A 20,154-nucleotide genomic window follows, 5' to 3' on the forward strand; every position below is an offset into this window, starting at 1 on the left:
TAAACTTTTAGAATGTACGACAGTCAGAATTTTCAGTGTCTATAACAGTTAATTTTAAGCATGGTTGCAGCTTGTTTGAACACAAACTTATTTTTTATTATCCATCAGATATGACTTTAATTTCTCTTCTGGTGCATTTGTTACTCATAAACAAAACAGTTGTTGCTGACAATTTTTCTTGGACATTTATTCAAAAATATCAAATGTCTGCCAAGTGAAAGGAACACAGCTTACACCGGATTTTGCATTCAACTATTTTTGCGATTTGAGGTTCGATCCCATTCCAGGCATTGGGTCAGCTTAGCCAGCCACCAGGTATGTGCACGGCGCAATTATGTCTTACCACACTCCAGGAAAGTCACATAGCGACCTGGGTGGCGAATGCAGATCTCTCAAAACACCTTAAAAACCAAGGCAAGAAAAACACAATCAGTTTGATACTGTAAATTGCCCCCAAATGATAAATATCAAGAGTTCTTGTCAAAATGTAATCAAAAGCAAAAGACATATTAGCAAAGTAAATGCCTAAATGAATTTAGCAATTATTCACTGTAATAAGGATCAACAGTAAGCATACCCTCTCAAGGTCCCTGATCTGGGTCCTTTGGGCTGCACCACCATAGTTGCAGGTGCTCTTTGAGACGGAGGCCTGCCTATATTCAGCAGCCACTTGTTGCACCTGCTGAGCCAGCTCACGAGTTTTGGTGCCAACACTAAGCAACTTAAAAAGAAGATAAATACAGTTTTGAAATATAAATAAAATAAAACTTGAATGTGTACAACATGTATATATTGGGCATTCACAACAACATTTGTGTCTATCAACTCAATGAACAAACAGAGCAAAACAACAAGCTTCTGCAAGCCAGACCACAAAATGGTCGATTTCAAACTTGCCAAGTACTGCTTGTTTTAGCTGCACAATTGGCATGCACGCTGCATTTCACAGCTGCCTCCCAGAAGGGAGCAAACCCCGCCTACTGACATCATAATATTATGGTACTGCTTGGAAAACTTTGTTCCCCAAAGGGAAAATTCTTCTTGCAAGCTAAGTGAAACACAAGACGTGCACACCATATTAAAAATTAGGCAAAAAGCTGGAAAATTAGCTATATACAGATCAATACAATTTGATTTATAAGCATTGATTGAATGCTAAGCATTCATCTGGGCATCCAGGTATAAGAACTGTGATTAGCTTAAAAATCCTCTTGCTCAAAAATGGAGAAAAAAATCCAATATCTGTCCATATCATCCTGTGCTAAATAGAGACAACAGTATATGCTGCATTGTACTTACAATAGATCCATCTTCCACTGTCCAAAAAGAATGGCTGATGTTGGATGGTGCACAATTGCAGGCAAAAGTACTATAAAAAAATACTAAAATAAATAAAACGACAATTTCATGCGGCACATGATTAGATAGTGTCTCTAAAAAAGCAAAACTTTTCTGCCAAAAGGCATTTTATTTCCACGACATCACCGGGGGTCTATTTCTTGTATCAGGTGAATGGTGTTAACATTGTTTCAAGTTGCAAATCTTTGTCTTAAATTCTATGTCATTATGTTCAAATCTGAGATAGTTATTCTGGATAACAGTGCAATGCCAAGTCAACCCAGTGAGTGTAGTGAATTGGTCAGAATGCCATGACTAAACTGGACTACACGGAAACATAAAATACTGAATTAAAAAAAAACAAATAAAAAACATATGGCCTAACCCACAGCACACTACCAGATAATCATGCCTCTCTCATGCTTATAGTAAACTAGTTTCTTTTCTCATTTACGGTAGTTACAGCAAAAACCTGGTACCACAAAGCAAGTCCAAAAAAGGCTACAGAACTACTTTCTAGGAGCACTAAGTTTGCATATGGAAAAAAGTGGTATATATGTCTTAACTGCTCTGGATGCAAAGGGTGACAACACAAATTCTATCTTGTTTTACTAATAACAGGTATGAAAATCATAACTGGAAACACTTCACCTTACTGCAAGGGTTTCCCAGACCCAGTTTGGTGCGCGATGCCAACCATTGTCTTTGCCAACTGAAGGGCAAACAGGCCACCCCTAGAGGACTGAATCGGTTGGTTCAGTCCAGTTCTGTTTGACTTATAACATCCATGACGTAGCCTAAAAAGAAATAAGGTATGTAAGTTAAATTATTGAAAATCAACATTTTCTTTGGCAATGAACACAGTATGGCTGCAATAATTCAACATATATTAGTAGATAACGCAGAGACTTCTAAAAATTACATGCGCTATCTGGAGCATTGAAATCTCGACTTACTAGGAAACGCAGCTTCATGGAATTTTACAATTGGTTTTGGCAATCTCTGCCTTTGACTGTAACTTCTTTGCTTCTTCTGTACTGCTCAAACCTCTTGCTGGAATTGGAAGAAGAAATAATAAAACAATGTCAATACACACAAACCTTTAAAAAACAAGACAAGAAAAAGCTAGTGATTGTGTTGAGTTGGAATATTCTCTCTCAGGTGACAGATCATTACATTTTGTCTTATCTTTAACTTCACATGATGTGTTACTTATTCTGTGAGAATCAAATAAGTAAAATCAAATAAAAATGTAAGCATAAAAGAAAAACGTGGGAAGCCATCCTTACAAGTGGTCTGCGGTGGCATCTGGGTGCTCCCTGTAAGAAGTTCTTTTGAAACTTTGGAAGCTCATCAAGGTTCCAGTGCTTCTTTCGCAGCCTCTCACCAGGGTTGCCAAACTTTCCTGGAGGGGGTCCGCCCCTATTGCCTCCTCCACCACCACCAAAACGAGGGGTCCTCCTCCATACCTTGTGTAAAAGACAGGAACACACAACATTAAGGCCAGCCAGAAATGAGTCATGGTTAGTATTACTCAGCCTGTGGAAACAACAGTAAGTTTTGAGAAAATACCACTGGATGATACTTAGTGATCTCAACAGGCTCATCTGAGCTTGGCCTTGAAATGGTTTGACACAAAAAGATGCTACTGTTTTGCATAATGGAGGTGCAGGTTTCAGCATTTCTAGAGTTTGGCTTGCTAGGAAACACTGCTAGGAGTTATAAGTCAGACACACCCAGTCTCTGCACACTGAATTTTACAGTTGTTTTTTTTACCCCTCTCTTATGAGTCCCTCATCTTTATAGAACATGCAATACTGAAGCACTGCAGTGTCACTTCACACACTGCCTTTACTACTATGCACACAACTTTCCTGGATTACATTGCTGTCTTTCCCGTTTCTAGCACCTTGTAAACAAAATTACACAAAAGGGGGAGGGACTTTAAATGTGTAAACAGATAAATCCCACATTTGTAACAGGAGATACAATCTTCCAAAACAGAGATACTTGATACCCTAGAGGCAAAACTAGGAACTGAGATTGAACCGAATAAACAAACCACTAAAAGCATCTATGACGTTTTTCACAACTGTCACTGTTATAGTGACAGTTGATAGTTTCCTACAAACTGTTGACGCAGCCAAATCCATAAAACTGCTTAGACAGAGCCAGATTTAAATGTTCTGACACCTGTATATCCGCGTGCTCATTGATAAAGTTAAACTGTCAAGATTACGGAACTGAGTTTTCATGTGACCAGGTTCATACTTCAATAAAACGGGGACGTTAAGGGGCTTGGTAAGCCGACATTGCAGGTGACACTACTAACGAACGAGAAAAAACGGGTCGTTAAAAAATAAATTCGTCAAGACTGCAAAAACGGATAAAGAAGAAGACGCTACTGCGTCACACTTGCATTTAAAAGAGGCTTGCCGTGCCAACTACTCAGCCACCGACACAGAGTCTAGTTAGCTCCATTACCTCCAATGAGGCAGATAACGTCAAGTCAATGCAGCGGCGCCAGACCACATAAAAACAGTTTTTCTTGTCACATTTAATTCTCGAGTGTAGACAAATAACATCTACTGGCCACATAAACTACAAGAACAAGTGTCTTGTTTTGCGAGTACAGCCATAGACAGCAGTACCGCTAGCTACCGTTTGCTAAACTGCTCATCCTGGCTAACGTTAAGAAACCCAGAGCTGACACTTGACTTACCTCTATCCTCTGCCACGATCTCTGTCTGAAAAGCCAGGCATTGTGTTAGCAGACTACTTGTGGGGGAAAACGGACCTCCTTAAGCCGGCCAACAAAACAGGAGATTAATATAAGTCCAAAAAAATATCAGCACAGGGAAAATAAAAAGAAAATGCCGGCAGACAAAAATCTGTCTGGAGAGACGGATGTGAGGTCAGACGAGGCGGATAACATTGTATCAATGCGCACACCCGCTGTGGTACTATTTTATTCCGACACCTGTGTTCAGTAACGGAATGTAATGGGGACAAGTGCACTAAGCAGTTAACCGCCTCAGTGTTTAATGTGACAAATTTCATGGAATGTTTTAATTATAAAAATGTGAACAGATGTCTGCCTGGACTATCTATCTTGTTGGGCCAGTTAAAACTGACAACAATAAAATCCTCCCTTCAACATTGATAATCATTTTGGAGCTGTAGTTTGTGCTGCTGCTCTGTTATTTGCCGTCACTTGACGTAGATGAGATGTGGACAAAAATAATAGAAACACCTGTCAGTATAACACAGTACAACTATAGACTTTTTTATAAAAATACAACTCAGAAGCACCACAAACTGCAGCCTCCAAACCCACCACACAGTTGAATCAACACCTCTGAGAGCAGAAAACAGGATATGGCCCTAAAAATACTCCTATTCATTATTTGTGAGATAAAAAATTTGTAAGTTCATAAACATATTTTTTGTAAGGAATATACTGTTGCACTGTGATTAGTGACAAATTGAATTGCAGAGATGAAGGGGAAAAGCAACATCACCACAACTAAGTCCAGTTGGGCAAGCAGTCAGATGATAACATTTTATTTGTAAGAGAAATAATATTAATGTAACATAGTTAATTAAACAGTATTTGAATGTGGAAAACCGGGTGTATTCAGTAAATTTGAAAAAGATTGTTCAAAACAATTTGACATATCCAGCTGATCTCCATCTTCATCTTTGTGAACTTTCTTATAACAAACACATTTTTCATTTGGTTGATGTAAACATGTGTGGGCATAGTGGTACCTGCAGAGACAGAAAGAAAAAAAGAGGAAAGACATTTCACACAATTAAAATCACAAAACAAAAATATCTACAGTAAAATTTGAAAGCTCTTTACTCAAAAAAACTGCTAAACATGAGTGAATATATATATATAATATATATATATGTAATTATAATCTAATAATTATAAAATAAAATCAATTGATTTTTGATTTTGGAGTTGTCAGGCCATCAATCTACTCCTCAGTTATTTTGAAAATGGTAATTTCCTTGTGCAATGTTTAATTTCATCAAAACTGCACATTCTGACCATTTGTCCAAGATGCTTCCTGCTATGACGTGATACAACCCTGCAAAAGAGAAAAATAACAGATCCCAGTTCTTACTGTTCTGTGGTCTCTCACCCACTCATTTGTGGTCTTCATCTTAATCAGGATTAGTCAGGCCAGGCAGGTTCCTACATTTCTTAGGTTTTTGTCCTGTGTATTTAAGACAAAAAGCAAAGACAATTGAATTAGCCCTTACTTTTCCCAATAACAGTTCCAGTTTCCAAAACTCTCAACTCTTAATGTTCTTAACTTTAAACACAAAATGTTGCCCTTAGACACAAAAGCAAGACACGTTCAACTTGTTGTAACAAATTAAATGAGGAAATACCTCATCAGTGGACAAAGATGATAAAATATGAGTTGTAAAATTTTACTTACTACAAAACGTATTCCACAAGTAATCTCTTTGTATGATGAGCTTAGTGTTATTGGCAGTTAACTGGCTACTTTCTGCGTCCCAGTGGGTTCTTTCTTTTTTCACTATTGTAACAAGGTGAACAACAAAACAGCAACTGAATATTCCCATATGTTGTCATACTATTATATAACCTACAACATGTAAAGTGCTCATCACTTTGTGCTTAGTATTACTATCACAAAACTCACTTTGGACTCCAAGGACAATGATTCCAGCCAGGAGGATGAGACACACTGCACCCAGAAAAACTGAGGTTCTGACACTATTCCTCTTTTCTCTGACCACATACACTTAAAAAACAAAACAAAACATCAGGATCAGGATTTTTAGGATACTGCAACCTATTAAAAATACATTAAACACATGAAATACTACATGTAGCTGTATATTATTGGAAACTTCAACTTTTTAAATTAAAGACGATTCAATTAAAACACATGTTCAGGGGCTACAATATCATACTGCTACACCTACACAGAAAACTTAACATAGACATTATAATTGAAACAGAAAAAACAAGGGAATTTAAATCATAATCTGTGTCATCCCTGGTTGTTGTGTCCTACCTGGGTGCTGAGCCTCTGCAGGTCTTGGTATATTTGGTGACATGCCCTCCACCCAGGGATTTTCATACACTCTCAGGCTTTCTGCACTGAGATAGATGTCCACTACATTCTCCTTGTTGTTCTGATCGCATTGAACCTTCCTGTTGATGCCTGGCTCATCGTACACATGCTCCGACATGTCTTACGGCTATCATACATTAAACACCAGACTTAAATAAGCTCAATAAAATGGTTCGTTTTCAATAGTAATGTCTGTTTTCTGAAAGAGGATGGACACTCCAACTGATGACAGCATAAAAAAGAAGAAGAGCAGAAAAACAGGAAGTCAAAGCTAAGTACTGTTTGGGCATCTGCTTGTTCCCTCTGAGCCCACCTGATCATCAGTGGCCTTTGGCATTTGATTTGTAGTCAAAAACTAGAGATAATGGTTAACGATTGTTAACTGAAGAGTAAACACACAGGAAATGAACCAAAACAGAGGCGATAAAACAATGAGTGGGCCGTCTGTCATTGTGGGTGAATGTGTGTCAGGCACAATGACTTTTCCCATGATTAACATAGGTTTAAAATATGTAGGTCTACAGTTCACATGAAATGAAGTCATTGCAAACTGCTGCATTTTCAGGAAAATATCTCTGAAGGTTTCTTTTAAAAGTCATATGGTGAATTTATAGGCTCGTGTTGTAGTAGATTCCCATTCAGACTAGAGGACCAATAAAGATTAACAAATAAAACCTATTTTGGGAAATTACAATGTAAAGTTTTTAAAATATGGAGTATTTATTATTATTATTATCATCAATGTAAATTTCGTGTATTATTGACATTATTATTGTTCCTGCTAGGAACAAAATTATAGTTATGGCTTTAAAATAGTTATATGTACTTTAAGTATTTCAGTGGAATTTTCAAAATATATTCACTGTTATTTGCTGGTTGTGATTTAAAGTGTTACAAAAAAGGTCTATTCTCAACATTATGCCCCTTTCACAGGTAAAAAGAAAATAACCAGTTTTATTATTCACCAAAAAACTGTTATTTTTACTGTCTTCTGACCCAAATCAAGAACCTGTAATTTGACAAAACAGACAGTCAAGTTATCTGATCTAAATCACCACAAATTTCACTTTACAATAAATTCTATTGTAACTGTTACATTTCTTACAGTCATTTCTGTATGAATCTGTATTCTTTTTACTAAAATCATAATTTCTTTCACAATAAATTCATTTTTAAAATTATTATTAGCGATAAAGCCTATATCGGCATTTTAGCTTCTTTCAGTCCTGTTTCTACATTAAAGTGTCATTTGGTCTTCATTATGATAATGTTATATGTACTAAATCACTCAGTCCTACAATGAATAAGGTTGTCAGATATATGTATTTGTTTTTTTTTATATATAATTTCAACAACAAATAATCAAAAATATTACATTACTGAAAAGTCAAATCTAAGAAGTTTATTTATACATGAAATATATATACATTACACATACAGCATGGAGAAGCTCTACTTTGCTTTAACAGGAGGAAAAATGTGCAGCTTGTTGTTGTTATTTTACATGCGTCAGAGCAAAACAGATGTGGAATCAGTTCAAGAGTGTAGCATCATAATTTGATTTCATTTAAGTATTTTCTCACAGATGAAGAATAATTTTAACCTGCAAGGTAAATCATTCCAGTTATTTAAACCACTTAACCATTTATTAATATGAACACAGTTTTCTTTTTCATAACGTCCTCCATTATCCGGCTGTCCTCTTCCCCAGTACCTAAAAACAGTACAAAAACATTTCAGTCACAATTTTAAACCATTGCTAAAATATTAGAAATCAATACTGCTGACATCTGTGAATTGTCCTTCCATAGTATGTTATTATGAAGTCATAATTATGATTTTTAAGGACAATGAAAGCACATTTGTTTCATTTGTGATTCAGATCTTGGATGCTCAATATCACACAGCTTCACTAATGACCTACATGCACAACATGTCTTTATTGTCAATATATGAAGTACAGCAGAGCTAATCTCTTCATCTTCTCTGTCCTTTAATATTTTCATTTAATTGTGTGCAGACTTTTTTTCAGAGCTGCATTAAGACTGCTGGGAGCCCTTAGCTTTAATGTAAACTAACTGATGAGCTGGCAGTGTTTGTCTCCCTGCTCATAGCAGAGCAAATGTCTTACAATGTGGTGGCATTCGTTCCATCAACGTATTTCCAGACACCTTCCTGCTCCTCGTCTGTGACACCAATCCAGATGCTGTTGGAAAATGAGCTTAGAAATATCTAGAATTCAGAGAGAGATTTAGGTGGCTGTCAATTATAGTTAGATTTCATCATTTATTCTTTACTTCTAAAAGATTATCGGTTTATCTTAAGAGTCCTCCTTTTGATATGTCACAGTAGGAAAAAAATAATGATAGCTTAATTTAATTTAGCTGATTTAGTTTCAGGGCCCTGGTGTTGTGCATGTTGGCTCACAGACAACAGAGCCATTGTTAATGTTATTATAGTAACACCTGTGATTTTCTTATCACGACAAGTCAAAATGTTTACTGTGAAAAGTGATTATGTAGATAGAAGATTAAGAAACAGAATTAACTTTCTCTATCACAATATTCACAGGTTTGAATGTCTCTCCCTCCTACACTGTTCATATACTATTGTGTTCACTTCTGCAGCTTTGCAGAAGTCATTGTGGACCTCTCTTCCCCTTTTCAGACATTTCAGGAAGATTGAAACTACTTTATCACACTGATCTTTTCCTCTTCCATCTTTCTAAAAGGCCAAGTACTAATTTTGTCTACTACATACCATATTAAAATGATGAATTTGGGAAGTGTGTATATTAGTACCTTTAAAACAGTATGTATTACATGTATGCAGAGAATAAAATAAGAGTACTCAGTCAACCCACAATAGCTTCAAGAGAAAGAAAGAGTCACCTGTTCCTCTTCGCTAGATATGATCGGCAGCTGTCCACCACGACTTTCACAGAACTGTTTGCTGTCAGACCAGTTTTTCATTGAGGTGAAAAATGAATAACAAGTGTTGCCAAACTTTATCCACTTGGCAGGACAGGATGATGTCTCTGTTTAACAACAAATAATAATATGCTTCAGTCATAATAATGCATGCAAACCCCATGACAAGGGGAAAGACAAAACACTGTACATCAAGTAGAAATACCACTCTACACCCTGGAGAAAAGAATGGTCGCACGCGAGTGAATTCCTACAAATGAATGACTTGAATCACTCACTCTGCACATTTGAACCATAAACTGTAAATAAAGATAGACACCTGCGAATTAGTCAACATATAAATAAAATCATACTAGAATTTCACTCAACCCAAAAAACAGGAGCACAGATTTCCTCATTTTACGTGAGTCAATTAACTGCACAACCCATATCATTTGTCTAATATTTTTTATCAAAATCCTCCTGAAGACACCAACAACACAAACACAGCCGCAAGGTCACGCTAAGGGATTCAAATTAGCTCAGGTGACAGTGAGCAGACAGCTAGCGGACTGTGACAGCTCCCACCGGTCACTCAAAGTGGCCATGCCCTCAATCATGCATACCTTTAAGCCTTAATAACATTTGAATGAGTGAGTTATATAAAAGTCCACCACTCATACAGTTTTCATGATGGGGGAAATAAGCGATAGACACCAAAACTATTTTTCCTACCAGACCATAAACATGTTTCTAGCCTAACCCTAACCCTATAGTTCACTACAAACGAGGAAACTCAACTAAAGTAAGAAATGAATAGATTGTTTCAGGAAGTCATTCAGTTCAGTTTGTTTACCTAAAAGATTCACTCTTTTGAATGAATCGTTCACGAACTACACAACAACTTACTGGAGTCTCTGCTGGTTGCCTGGTAACAGCTAACAGTCAAGTAACAGAAAAGTTTCATAATGCCCCAATTTTACACTTCGATTTTTGTATAAATGAACCAAATGCTATGTAACTTTTAATTAGTGAGCCTTAGCTTTTGTAGTAGGCTGATTTTTTTTGTCTTTGAACAGAGTCATTCTGTTTCTTTGTCTCCAGACTTTGTGCTAAGCTAACCAGCTGCTGGCACCAGCTTTATAAATACAATGTATACATGAGAGTGGTATTTATGCTATCAACTAATTTTTGGCACATCAGTGAATTTGTATTTTCCAAAATGTCAAACTATTCTTTTAATCAAAATCATTATTCTTTTGTCCACTCACCAAGCTGCTTTTTTAATTTGTCTCTGTCTTTGGTGACTTCAAAAATGTCTTCCTGTAGCTGGTGTGTCTTTTGGGTCAGGTTGACATTGAGGCTTGTCATTTCACTGTAATTTGTCTGTAGTTCGTCTCTCTCGATGGTCAGGTTGACATTGAGGCTTTTGTCTTGAACCCCTGCCACAGCAAGCATCAAATATGTGATTGATCAAACATCTATATACATTTGGGTGAGTTATAATAACCATTGCTTTGAATAGATGAATTTGGAAAACTTGCATAGGACCACCACAGCAATGACTACAGCCAGGAGGAGAAGACACAGCAGCACCAGAAACACTGCAGCAGGTCTGACGAGATCCCTCTTTCCTGAAGGTGCATTGACTGAAATGGCCGAGAGCACAAGTAAATGGCTGATGAAAGTTTATTTTAAAACAATTTGTTACTGTACTTGCTTCTAAAAATTAGCTATTTTATAAAGTTCTGCATTATTAAAAGCTATTCATTAGAGCACTTTTAGTTACCCGTGTTTAAAAATGCCATGAACTTTTTTTATGTCCATAATTGAAAAACAAAATGCATCAACATAAAATGTAATGTTTATGGCACATAAAAAGGTAATCTTAATCATAGTATGTATTACATAAGAGACAGGTAGACAGACACAGACAGGCGGATAGATACTTTGCTGTTGTTCTTCAGTGGTGTCCTGTAATTTCGGTGGCGTACTCCCCTCTGCCCAGTGGTTGTCATAAATGGTCATATTATCCATTTTGTCTGCATTTCTGCACTCATTCTCCCTTGTCTGAAATCTAACTTTCTTGGTGAGGTCTGGCATGGCATAGATATCCTCAGACATAATTGTATAACCTCCACTGTATTGTAACTACACTCCACCTAATTCAGATGTACTCTGTTCTGCTTGGACTAGTCCATGTATATCATACTGTAGCTCTGCCTGTTATTTAGAAATAGAGAAGTAGTAAGAGGTCACTTTGCCACCCAGGTTTTAACAGAGGGAAGAAAACAGAGGAAGCCCATAAGTCAGTCAGTCAGTCAGTCAGTCACACACACGCGCACACACACACACACACATACTGTTGTATAATCAATAACCAGCATCATATAACATGTCTAAATCTTAAAGGAGTTTCTGTTGCTAAATTGTCATGTTCCTTCTGATAGGTTCGAAGGCAGATCACCAGCCCCCTTGTGGGACGTTCAGGCAAAGCTCGGGGCACTGTTGCTGCAGGACACTGTTCTGGTTGGCCATCCAACTGTGACCTCATGGCTCAGAAAGTGAGTGACAACTGACAGTTTGATTTCTGCTTGCAACAGCGGTTAAATTATCATGACAAGTTGAGTTTGAGTGTGGTCTTGTCCTCCTGTGTTTTGAGGTTGTTTTGAATCTTTCATGAAGAGAAGGCAGGTGAAGCTTAGCAGACATTCTTCTTGTTGTCCTTTCTGACTATGTTTGGTCTCCAGGTCCATGCTGAGGTAGAGTTCAAGCTGCTGAAGGGACCTATACTGGCTTTAAAAACTTTGAATATACCTAATTTGCCGGGACAGTTCATCAATGTAACTTTCTCCCTATTTCTTGTGCTTTTTGTTACTTATTCCCTTTACACTAAAGTAAAGTTGTTCCCAAACTTTTGTAGACCCCTCTATCTCCAACATGTTTGCTTGTGTGTGCATGCGTGGAGGCTCTGGAGCACTGTGGAGAGAATCACACTAATCTCTCCAGCCTGCGCTCTAAGACCGAGAGTCTCCGATGAGATCGAGCACTGTGATCGGACTGTTACTCCTGGCTCCGGGTGGATGGTGGATGACACAACCTCTGGTGTACAAGGCCTCGCCCCAAGGAAGAGCTCAGGATTACCAGTGCCTAAACGAAATCGCTGCAGAGCGTTAACCAGAATGGGAGAGTGGGAGAACTGGGACTGCCAGGTGACTCAGCTTCATCTGCTATTAATTGTCATTCATGTCGTTTAAGTTTTAAACATGTCACTTTTGCTGGAAATGTAAAATGTTGGATTTTGATTTAAAATGCTTAGTCCAGATACTATTCATATCTTTTTGGATTTTCTTTATAATTTCTGTTTCATACAAATATTTGTACTTTTACTGCCATGGTGTTGTGATTTTAACTTTAAGTTATCTTGTTCATATCTATGTGTCTTTCATGTCAGTTTAGAAACTAAATAAACTTGAAAGACACATAAGTGTAGCAGCTTTTTTGTTGCTAAAATGTCAATTACAAACAATTCTCCATCCTTATTTTGTTACATTATTTAAATATTTAACCAAATGTTGGAAGATTTTCTGAATGCCCATTAGAGTTTAAAATCTATTTCTTTAATCACAAACTTTCTATGGTGAAAAATACATATTTTAGAAGTTAATAACTACTGAATAAAACTGATTTAGTTTCAATGAATGTTCAACATAATCTCCTTAGTATTCCATATATTGTATTTATTAACTTGTGGTTATAATGGCTGGTTTTGGCTGTGCAACAGCTGAATCTAGTGACTCTCAATGTGTAGTAGCAGCATGCACACTCACGTTTGTTAATAACATGGTCGGAAATATGGGTATCTGGAAGTACAGACTGTGACATTCATAAAAAAAACAAAAAAACAATAAAGCAAAGTCAATGCCCTCTTCTAATAACAAAAAGTCAAAATAATTTTGAAAAAAAAATAGAAGAGAATTTATTGACATTAAAAACCAGGCAGGCACAGCGTCTGTCTGAGGAAACAAATATCTACAATAACAATGACCATATACAATACAGTCACAACAGAAGACTACAGGAGTGTTGCGATGGCAGATTATTGGCAAAGTAAAACTTCCAGGTGTGAATTATGGCACATGTAGGGCACAGTTAGATACACAGCTTGTGTTACACAGCAAAATGGAGGCATTTCGACATCAACTCCTGTCACACGCCACTAACTTTCACCATTTAAAAAACAGATTTGTCTGTCAGGTTTAACTGCACAGCCTCACATCTCTCTTTGTTCTGGAGACAGCTAATGGCTCAGCATGTGCTATACTGTTCCTTTCAAAGTCTTAAGATTTTTTTATCTCAGTGCACAGATACTTGTTGGGTAATATCGAATTTATAATTTCTTCTCTGCACAAGTTTCCCTGTTACATCACAGATCACACTGGACATAAGAGCCATTTCTGTTATCAAGACTAACAAAGGTCTTCAGTGAGATGACATGCTGTTTGCTTAATGATCCATTTTGTTCAGACAATTAAATCTTTCGATCCTCCACTAATGAGATCTTCCATTTGGCATTTCTATAAACATTTATTTTCAATATATTACGTCTTTTTTATATCAACACTAATAAATAATATCTATGCAAAAGGGTACACTGTACAAGCAACATAAAAATATGGCCTTCATGTTTTATGACCAATAATTCTGTGCCGAGTCAAATATCTATAAAAAGCCAGTGAAAAGCTGGAAACTGTCTTGATCTGTCTCTTCAGCACTGATATGGATTCTGTGTAATTTTTTTAAAGTTAGTAGCACAATGATTAAGCAATGCTTCACTTGCAAGCTTAATGTTCTGGAGTAATGCGAACAGGCAACTAATTTAATCACAGGAGGTAACTGAATTCAACACCATTTGAAATATTTGAAAGATTTCAACTTCACCCTGTCGTCAAAATAATTTCTGGCAAAAAAATAAACTTACAAAAGTGCTTACTTTAACCCAAGGAACAATGCAAATTGCATTGCTGTTTTTGATTAAAGGTGCCCCGTGGAATTATGAATATGACTTTGCCTTCAACAGAACACACTTAGTACCAACACTCATCATTACAAGCATTTGCAAACTTAACCACCATGGACATTGTGGTTTTGAAAATGGTCTTTATTGCAAGTGTGTCAGCGCATGTTTATGTGCTATGTGCATGTATGTTACTGTTGTCAACTGTAGAATAGCGTGAACCTGGCAGCGAGACTACACTAGTATTGTGTCGCTCCTTTGTGAACAATAGAAACAAAAAGGGGACATACTCATAAAATGTCGCTCCATAGTGCCACTAGTGGGCAGAAACTCCACAGGGTACCTTTAAGTCCTCAAATGAATCAAGCATTACAATGACAAAACTCCAAAAATCCACAAAATCCTGATCTGACTGAGATGCCATCACAGGTCTGAATATATTTTAGCTATGGATGTGACTATCATTATTTCTTTGAAAAGCACATCTGGTTTCACTATGCAAAAATGCACCGCGGTTGTATATAAAGTTTAAATTAGCATAGTTTTGAGCAGTATGGCAACAAAGGCTTTATTGTGATTATTGAAGTTAGCCCAGTATAGCTGTATAAGTACTTGTGATTGTCCGAGCCTGAAACAAATAAATGTCCTCTAAGTCTGCTTGTTAATTAATACCAGTTGACAAGTAAGAAACATTGCTCAATCTGAAGTTTCATAAATATGACAGAAGCAACAGCTCCTCTGCTCTGCAGTGCTTTATTTTTTGGTTACCTCAGCAGAGGTACGCTACACCAGCTTGCTGAATGCCCTGTTTGTCTTGGCAGTGTTTTCAAACACCTCGTCAAAGACAACTAAGCTGCCCAGCAAAGATACAGACCCTCAGTCAAGGGCATTTTTTGAGTGGTAGCCATACCTCAGGGTGTCCAGACATAAATAGTAAGAGGAGGAATAAGTTCACAGCAGGGAGTGTCACTTCAGACTGACAAAAGTGTGTCAGGTGTAACATCACAATCTCAAACTTACACACCTACAGACACATTTTCACAAACATTTAAATAACAACAAAATACACACACACACACACACACACACACACACACACACACACACACACACACACACACACACACACACACACACACACACACACACACACACACCTCACTCATTTTTTCGACATGTATCCACCTGGTTCCTCCTGGTAGTGCTGGCTCACTCTCTATAAGCTCGTTGGCTCGTTCCCTTTTTTTCTTGCATGACGCTTTCAGTGAGAAAAAAGATCATTATCCCCTCATATTTCATCTTTTTTTTCCATGGCTCAGTACCATTGCTCTTCAGGATTTGAGGCCCATTCGAGCCATCAGCTGTTCATAGACAGTCCAAGCCATAGCAGCCATTAGAGTGCGCCGAAGAGACCTGGGTACAGCCCCACGAAAAAACCCTCCCATGCCGTGTTCCTGAGGGAGAGAACAGAGCAGGAAAGTTCAGTATGATACTGGTATAGTGGCAATGTCGTACCCCTCTTATCAACAACCATGAGTGTTGCCAGTACTGCCTCTCAGTGAAAATGACATGCACACATGCAGTAAGACAAAATCTGCCTGCTGTGATACAATGAGCACACACCATGTAGATGTAGCGAATAGCATCTGCCGTGCTCCAGTGGGATGGGCTGACTTGAATGTGGGTCTTCACCACGTCTGCAGGCTGTGTTACCAGCGAAGCCATGACACCTGCCACCAATCCACAGCTGAAGTTCACCAGTGGGACATAGGCCGACAAAGTCACCTCTGAGAGGGAAGAGAAACCAGGTATTAGGAGAAAGAACATGAGTATAGTGAGGTGTATTGTGAGGTGCACTGCTGATTATAGCAGTTTGTTTTCTTCACACGTATTGCAAAACATATAATATTAACAAACATTTCTGGTAAGGATCCCTTAAATCTGTTTTCTATAAAATTGTGACCAATACTGAGCAGGTTCTTTCCCTGTACTAAAGTGTTTTGTTACTTACTGAGTGACAAATTCTGAGGGATAAATTTTTGGGGGGGTTATTTTATGCCTTTATTTGACAGGAACATGGAGTCGGACAGGAAATACAGGAGTGAGAGTGGGGGACCGCCATTTCAATTCACTGATGCAGTGTGGCCCTCACCTTGAGGCAGAGCCCTCTTGGCCTGGCTGTAGAACATGACGTAGATGCCGGAGAACGGAGCGTCTCGGAGCAGCGTGGCAGTCAGCCCTGAGAACAGAGCCCGGATTCCCTCTGTCTCATACACACTCTTCAGAGCCCCGGGCACACTCACATAGTTGTAACAGCCACTCTGAAACAAAATATAAACATCTACAATGAACATGGAACATGATTATTCACACCATTGTTTTTATGACACGGTTATGACACTGGAAGTAATTGCCTTATCACCTAGAAGCACCCAGTCGAATACAGATTTTTCTACAGTGCTAAAGACTGCCACTGTAGTTGTAAATTGTGGTCCTTCATTTATGGAAGCTAGGTGGAATGGTCATTCATTGTTTACAGTGTCTCCAACTCATGATTCATGCTTCATAGTTCATTATCTTTGTTATCAGCTACACGGTGTCTTGTCAGACGTTGAGCACAACACTCATGATATATGAATAAGCTGAAGGTGGACATGTCTCACTCTTTAATGAATATGTAGGTGTCGTGCAAATGTAACAGCTTTAAGACAAATTAACATATTTAAAATATCAATATCAATTCCAAAATGGATGCAAATATTCTCTTCTGTTTTCCCCTGCAGTATAAAGTTACCCAGATTGTGAAGAAAACCACTTGTATTTTAAATAAAAAGTTTTTATAAAAATGCTACTTTTAATATTGCCAAACTGACTACTGCCTGAAGATAAAAAAGTAAGACTCATCTAACATATTGATGAGTCGTGACCCTGCAAAAAGATGCCTCCCTCCTTCCCTCTTGCGGCTTGAATATTCATAAAATGCATTTGTTGGATCAATATATTATTATTGTCACCTACTGAGAACATGTCTACTGAAGGCCTTTTAATTCAGGAAGAAATCTGACAAACAAAGTGGTTGATAAAACTGTCGAAGCAGACAACTGACTAAAGTCAATCATGCATTACCAACAAATGCTTTTAGTTATAGCCTGCCCTGTTAACAAGTTAACAACATTAACTGAAACATGAATATGAGGAGATTATCATAAAAGTATTAAAGCAAGATTATGTAACTTCTGCTGAGCAGCGGCAAAAACAGCCTCTTCAGCAACAAGTGGTGATTACAAGACTCTCTGCTGGGCTCCGAGTCAGAGCAGTTAAAGTACAGAAAAAAAGCCTAACAATCGCTCAGGCAACAAACCCAAAATCATCATGTTAGTATAAACCAGCAGTCGCGCTGTCCACTCATGTCAAGTCAGCATTCAGCCAATCTGACGGACCGAAAACATCTGAACCCTCAGCAGCTGTGTGCTAAAATGCTAGGAGCTAGTAGTGGCATAGTGCCGTAAAGCGTTACACACTTCTTGTGGGAGATTGTATCCACTCAAAATGTTACATAGTGCAAAAAAGGCGTTCACGGCGCGCAGTGGGAATGAAAAATGCACCATTCTCCCATTTCAATTATAGACTTAAATCCCATTTAAGTCAGTGAACCATCAAAATGATTTTAAAGTTGTTATTTTAAGGTAAAATAGTTGCATTATGTTGCTTTACATTCAACAGATCATACAACACAACTCAGTTCAGAATGACTCAGAAGATCTCTCAGTAAAGGAACTGTCACTCACCTCAAAGCGTGTCTTGATGACGGTGAATGGCAGCATGCAGACACCAGCCAAAGCTCTTGCACCAGCTCCGAGAAGAACAGCCTCACCTGCATTGGGTGCCCGCTCCAGGAAGAAGTGCTGCTTCAGCGAGTAGAAGGTGCTGAAGTAGATGCCGACCCCAGGGATACAGCGCACAAATGACTGCCAGAGAGAAACACAAGCACTTAACATTTCTCTGATTCAGTTAAAGGCTTTGGTTAAGAAATACAAACTACAATGTTTAAAATGGTCACGTTTAGTTTTGTCTCACTTACTAATTAAAGCCAAAGAGATCTAGTTTTTAATTTTATGTCAAGTGTTCTTGAACAGAACCATGATACTAAAAGTATGTTGTTTTAAAAAAAAAATTGCATTCTGACAGAAACACAGTTATGTGATCTTTAAAATGAAAAGGAGACTTAATGTGGAAGAGTGTTTGTCTGCTTCTTAGAGCCAGAGACAGAGAGGTAACATGAATGTAAGGTGACAGAAAGATTGTCAGCAGGTCTGTGCTGCAGAACTGTCCTGACTGCCTACATGCAACAATAGAATTTATAACTGCAGAAATTATTGTAAAAAAGGGAAAAAATAAACAAGGTCAGATACTCACTGGTGAAACTCCCTTCCAAAGACTGAAGAAATTCTCTGTCCTAATAACATTGACGAAAACAGCAAACATCCCCACCTTCGGTGCACTGCAGGATGAGGTTTAGGGATGGTTACAAACACATTCTCAGACACACTCTCAAAGACAGACAGATGATAAACACTTTAGGCTTTCATAAGGTGAACAACATGCCTTTAAACAATCATTTAACACTGATATTGATTCACTCTGGAAATTGGAGCTGAGGAAATCCTTCCACCTGTGGATCATTGTTTAAAATAAATATCCAGTTTTAGCTGTTAAGATTTCCTGTCCTTCGTGAAGGGAAGTGCAACCTAGCAGCCTGACACTATGATTACATGGTGCTGGTGTGACTAATTGCTCTATATGGGTCATAACAGTAGATTCAGGCTGGCACTGCCTTCACATTTTGTGCTGCCATGCTGTGTGTGTGTGTGTGTGTGTCTGTGTGTGTGTGTGTGTCTGTGTGTGTGTGTGTGTCTGTGTGTGTGTGTGTGTCTGTGTGTGTGTGTGTGTCTGTGTGTGTGTGTGTGTCTGTGTGTGTGGGTGTGTGTGTGTGTGTGTGTGTGTGTGTGTGCGCTTGTTGTGTTGTCATACATGCCTGGAGAGCACAGTGTGCGTTAGTCTCGTGGCATTAGGACAAAATGTGTAAAATAAGTGTGTTTGCATTTCACACACATGCATAAGATGTTTCTTTATGCTATGTGTGCACACACACCCCGGCTTGGCGTTGTTCTGCAGAGTCTGTAGCCGTGTCTTGACCAGATCCAAAGGCTGGAAGAGCAGCGTAGAGCAAGTGCCGCTGAGAGAACCACACATAAAGGCTTTGAGAGCCGGGTGAGCCTGAGGACGATGTCAGAGAAAGGAGAGAGGAAGGAGACAGAGAGGGATGGAAAGAAAGAGGGGATGGGGGAATGGCAAAGAGAGATGTGACAGGAGAAACAAAATGCAGAGAGAGAGAGAAGGAGAGGAGGGCAATCGTAGAGAGAAATTGGAATTATAGAGAGACAGAAGAAGAGGAAGGGGATAAGGCAAAGAGAAATATAAAGGATTAGTCACTGTGTAAAAAGTATAATCTGAAAATGCACCATGCAACATCACTGTCTGTATGGATCACCTCTTGTCGAACGCCAGGGAAACATTATGAACAATAATGAATATTACCTCATACACATACTGGACTTTACTTTGAATCTAAATATGCTTGTGTGACATTTCCAGCATTACAAAAAAAACAAAGCTGTAAACAGAGGAGAGGCCAGGTTTCCACACAGCGCAGATGATGGAGATGTGTAGAGACAGTCGTCGTCGCCCCCCCCCCCAACACACACAC

General features: G+C 38.3%; 1 protein-coding gene and 1 long non-coding RNA gene across 3 annotated transcripts in view; both read right to left on the bottom strand.

Moving 5' to 3' along the window:
- Positions 1–7,910: 7,910 nt before the first annotated feature.
- On the bottom strand, positions 7,911–10,802 carry LOC111236354. The gene is made up of 4 exons (XR_002665720.1): positions 10,642–10,802; positions 9,353–9,498; positions 8,593–8,693; positions 7,911–8,175 (listed from the first exon to the last, which is right to left on the bottom strand). It is a non-coding gene; the product is annotated as an uncharacterized LOC111236354 (long non-coding RNA).
- A 4,697-nt stretch (positions 10,803–15,499) lies between these two features.
- LOC111236347 (solute carrier family 25 member 38-B-like) overlaps positions 15,500–20,154 on the bottom strand; it is a 7,464-nt gene continuing 2,809 nt past the window's right edge. For both annotated transcript variants that reach the window (XM_022765051.1, XM_022765050.1), the window contains exons 3-8: positions 19,540–19,664; positions 18,804–18,888; positions 18,176–18,355; positions 16,540–16,708; positions 16,011–16,174; positions 15,500–15,841 (exon numbers count right to left, since the gene is read on the bottom strand). In XM_022765051.1, the coding sequence (XP_022620772.1) occupies positions 15,719–15,841; positions 16,011–16,174; positions 16,540–16,708; positions 18,176–18,355; positions 18,804–18,888; positions 19,540–19,664 (846 nt within the window). In that variant the 3' untranslated portion in view covers positions 15,500–15,718. The remainder of the gene's footprint in view (positions 15,842–16,010; positions 16,175–16,539; positions 16,709–18,175; positions 18,356–18,803; positions 18,889–19,539; positions 19,665–20,154) is intronic.

The sequence above is a fragment of the Seriola dumerili genome, unplaced genomic scaffold (genome assembly GCF_002260705.1).
Source record: "Seriola dumerili isolate Sdu_G_001 unplaced genomic scaffold, Sdu_1.0 BDQW01000621.1, whole genome shotgun sequence".
In the NCBI taxonomy this organism is placed as follows: domain Eukaryota; kingdom Metazoa; phylum Chordata; class Actinopteri; order Carangiformes; family Carangidae; genus Seriola; species Seriola dumerili.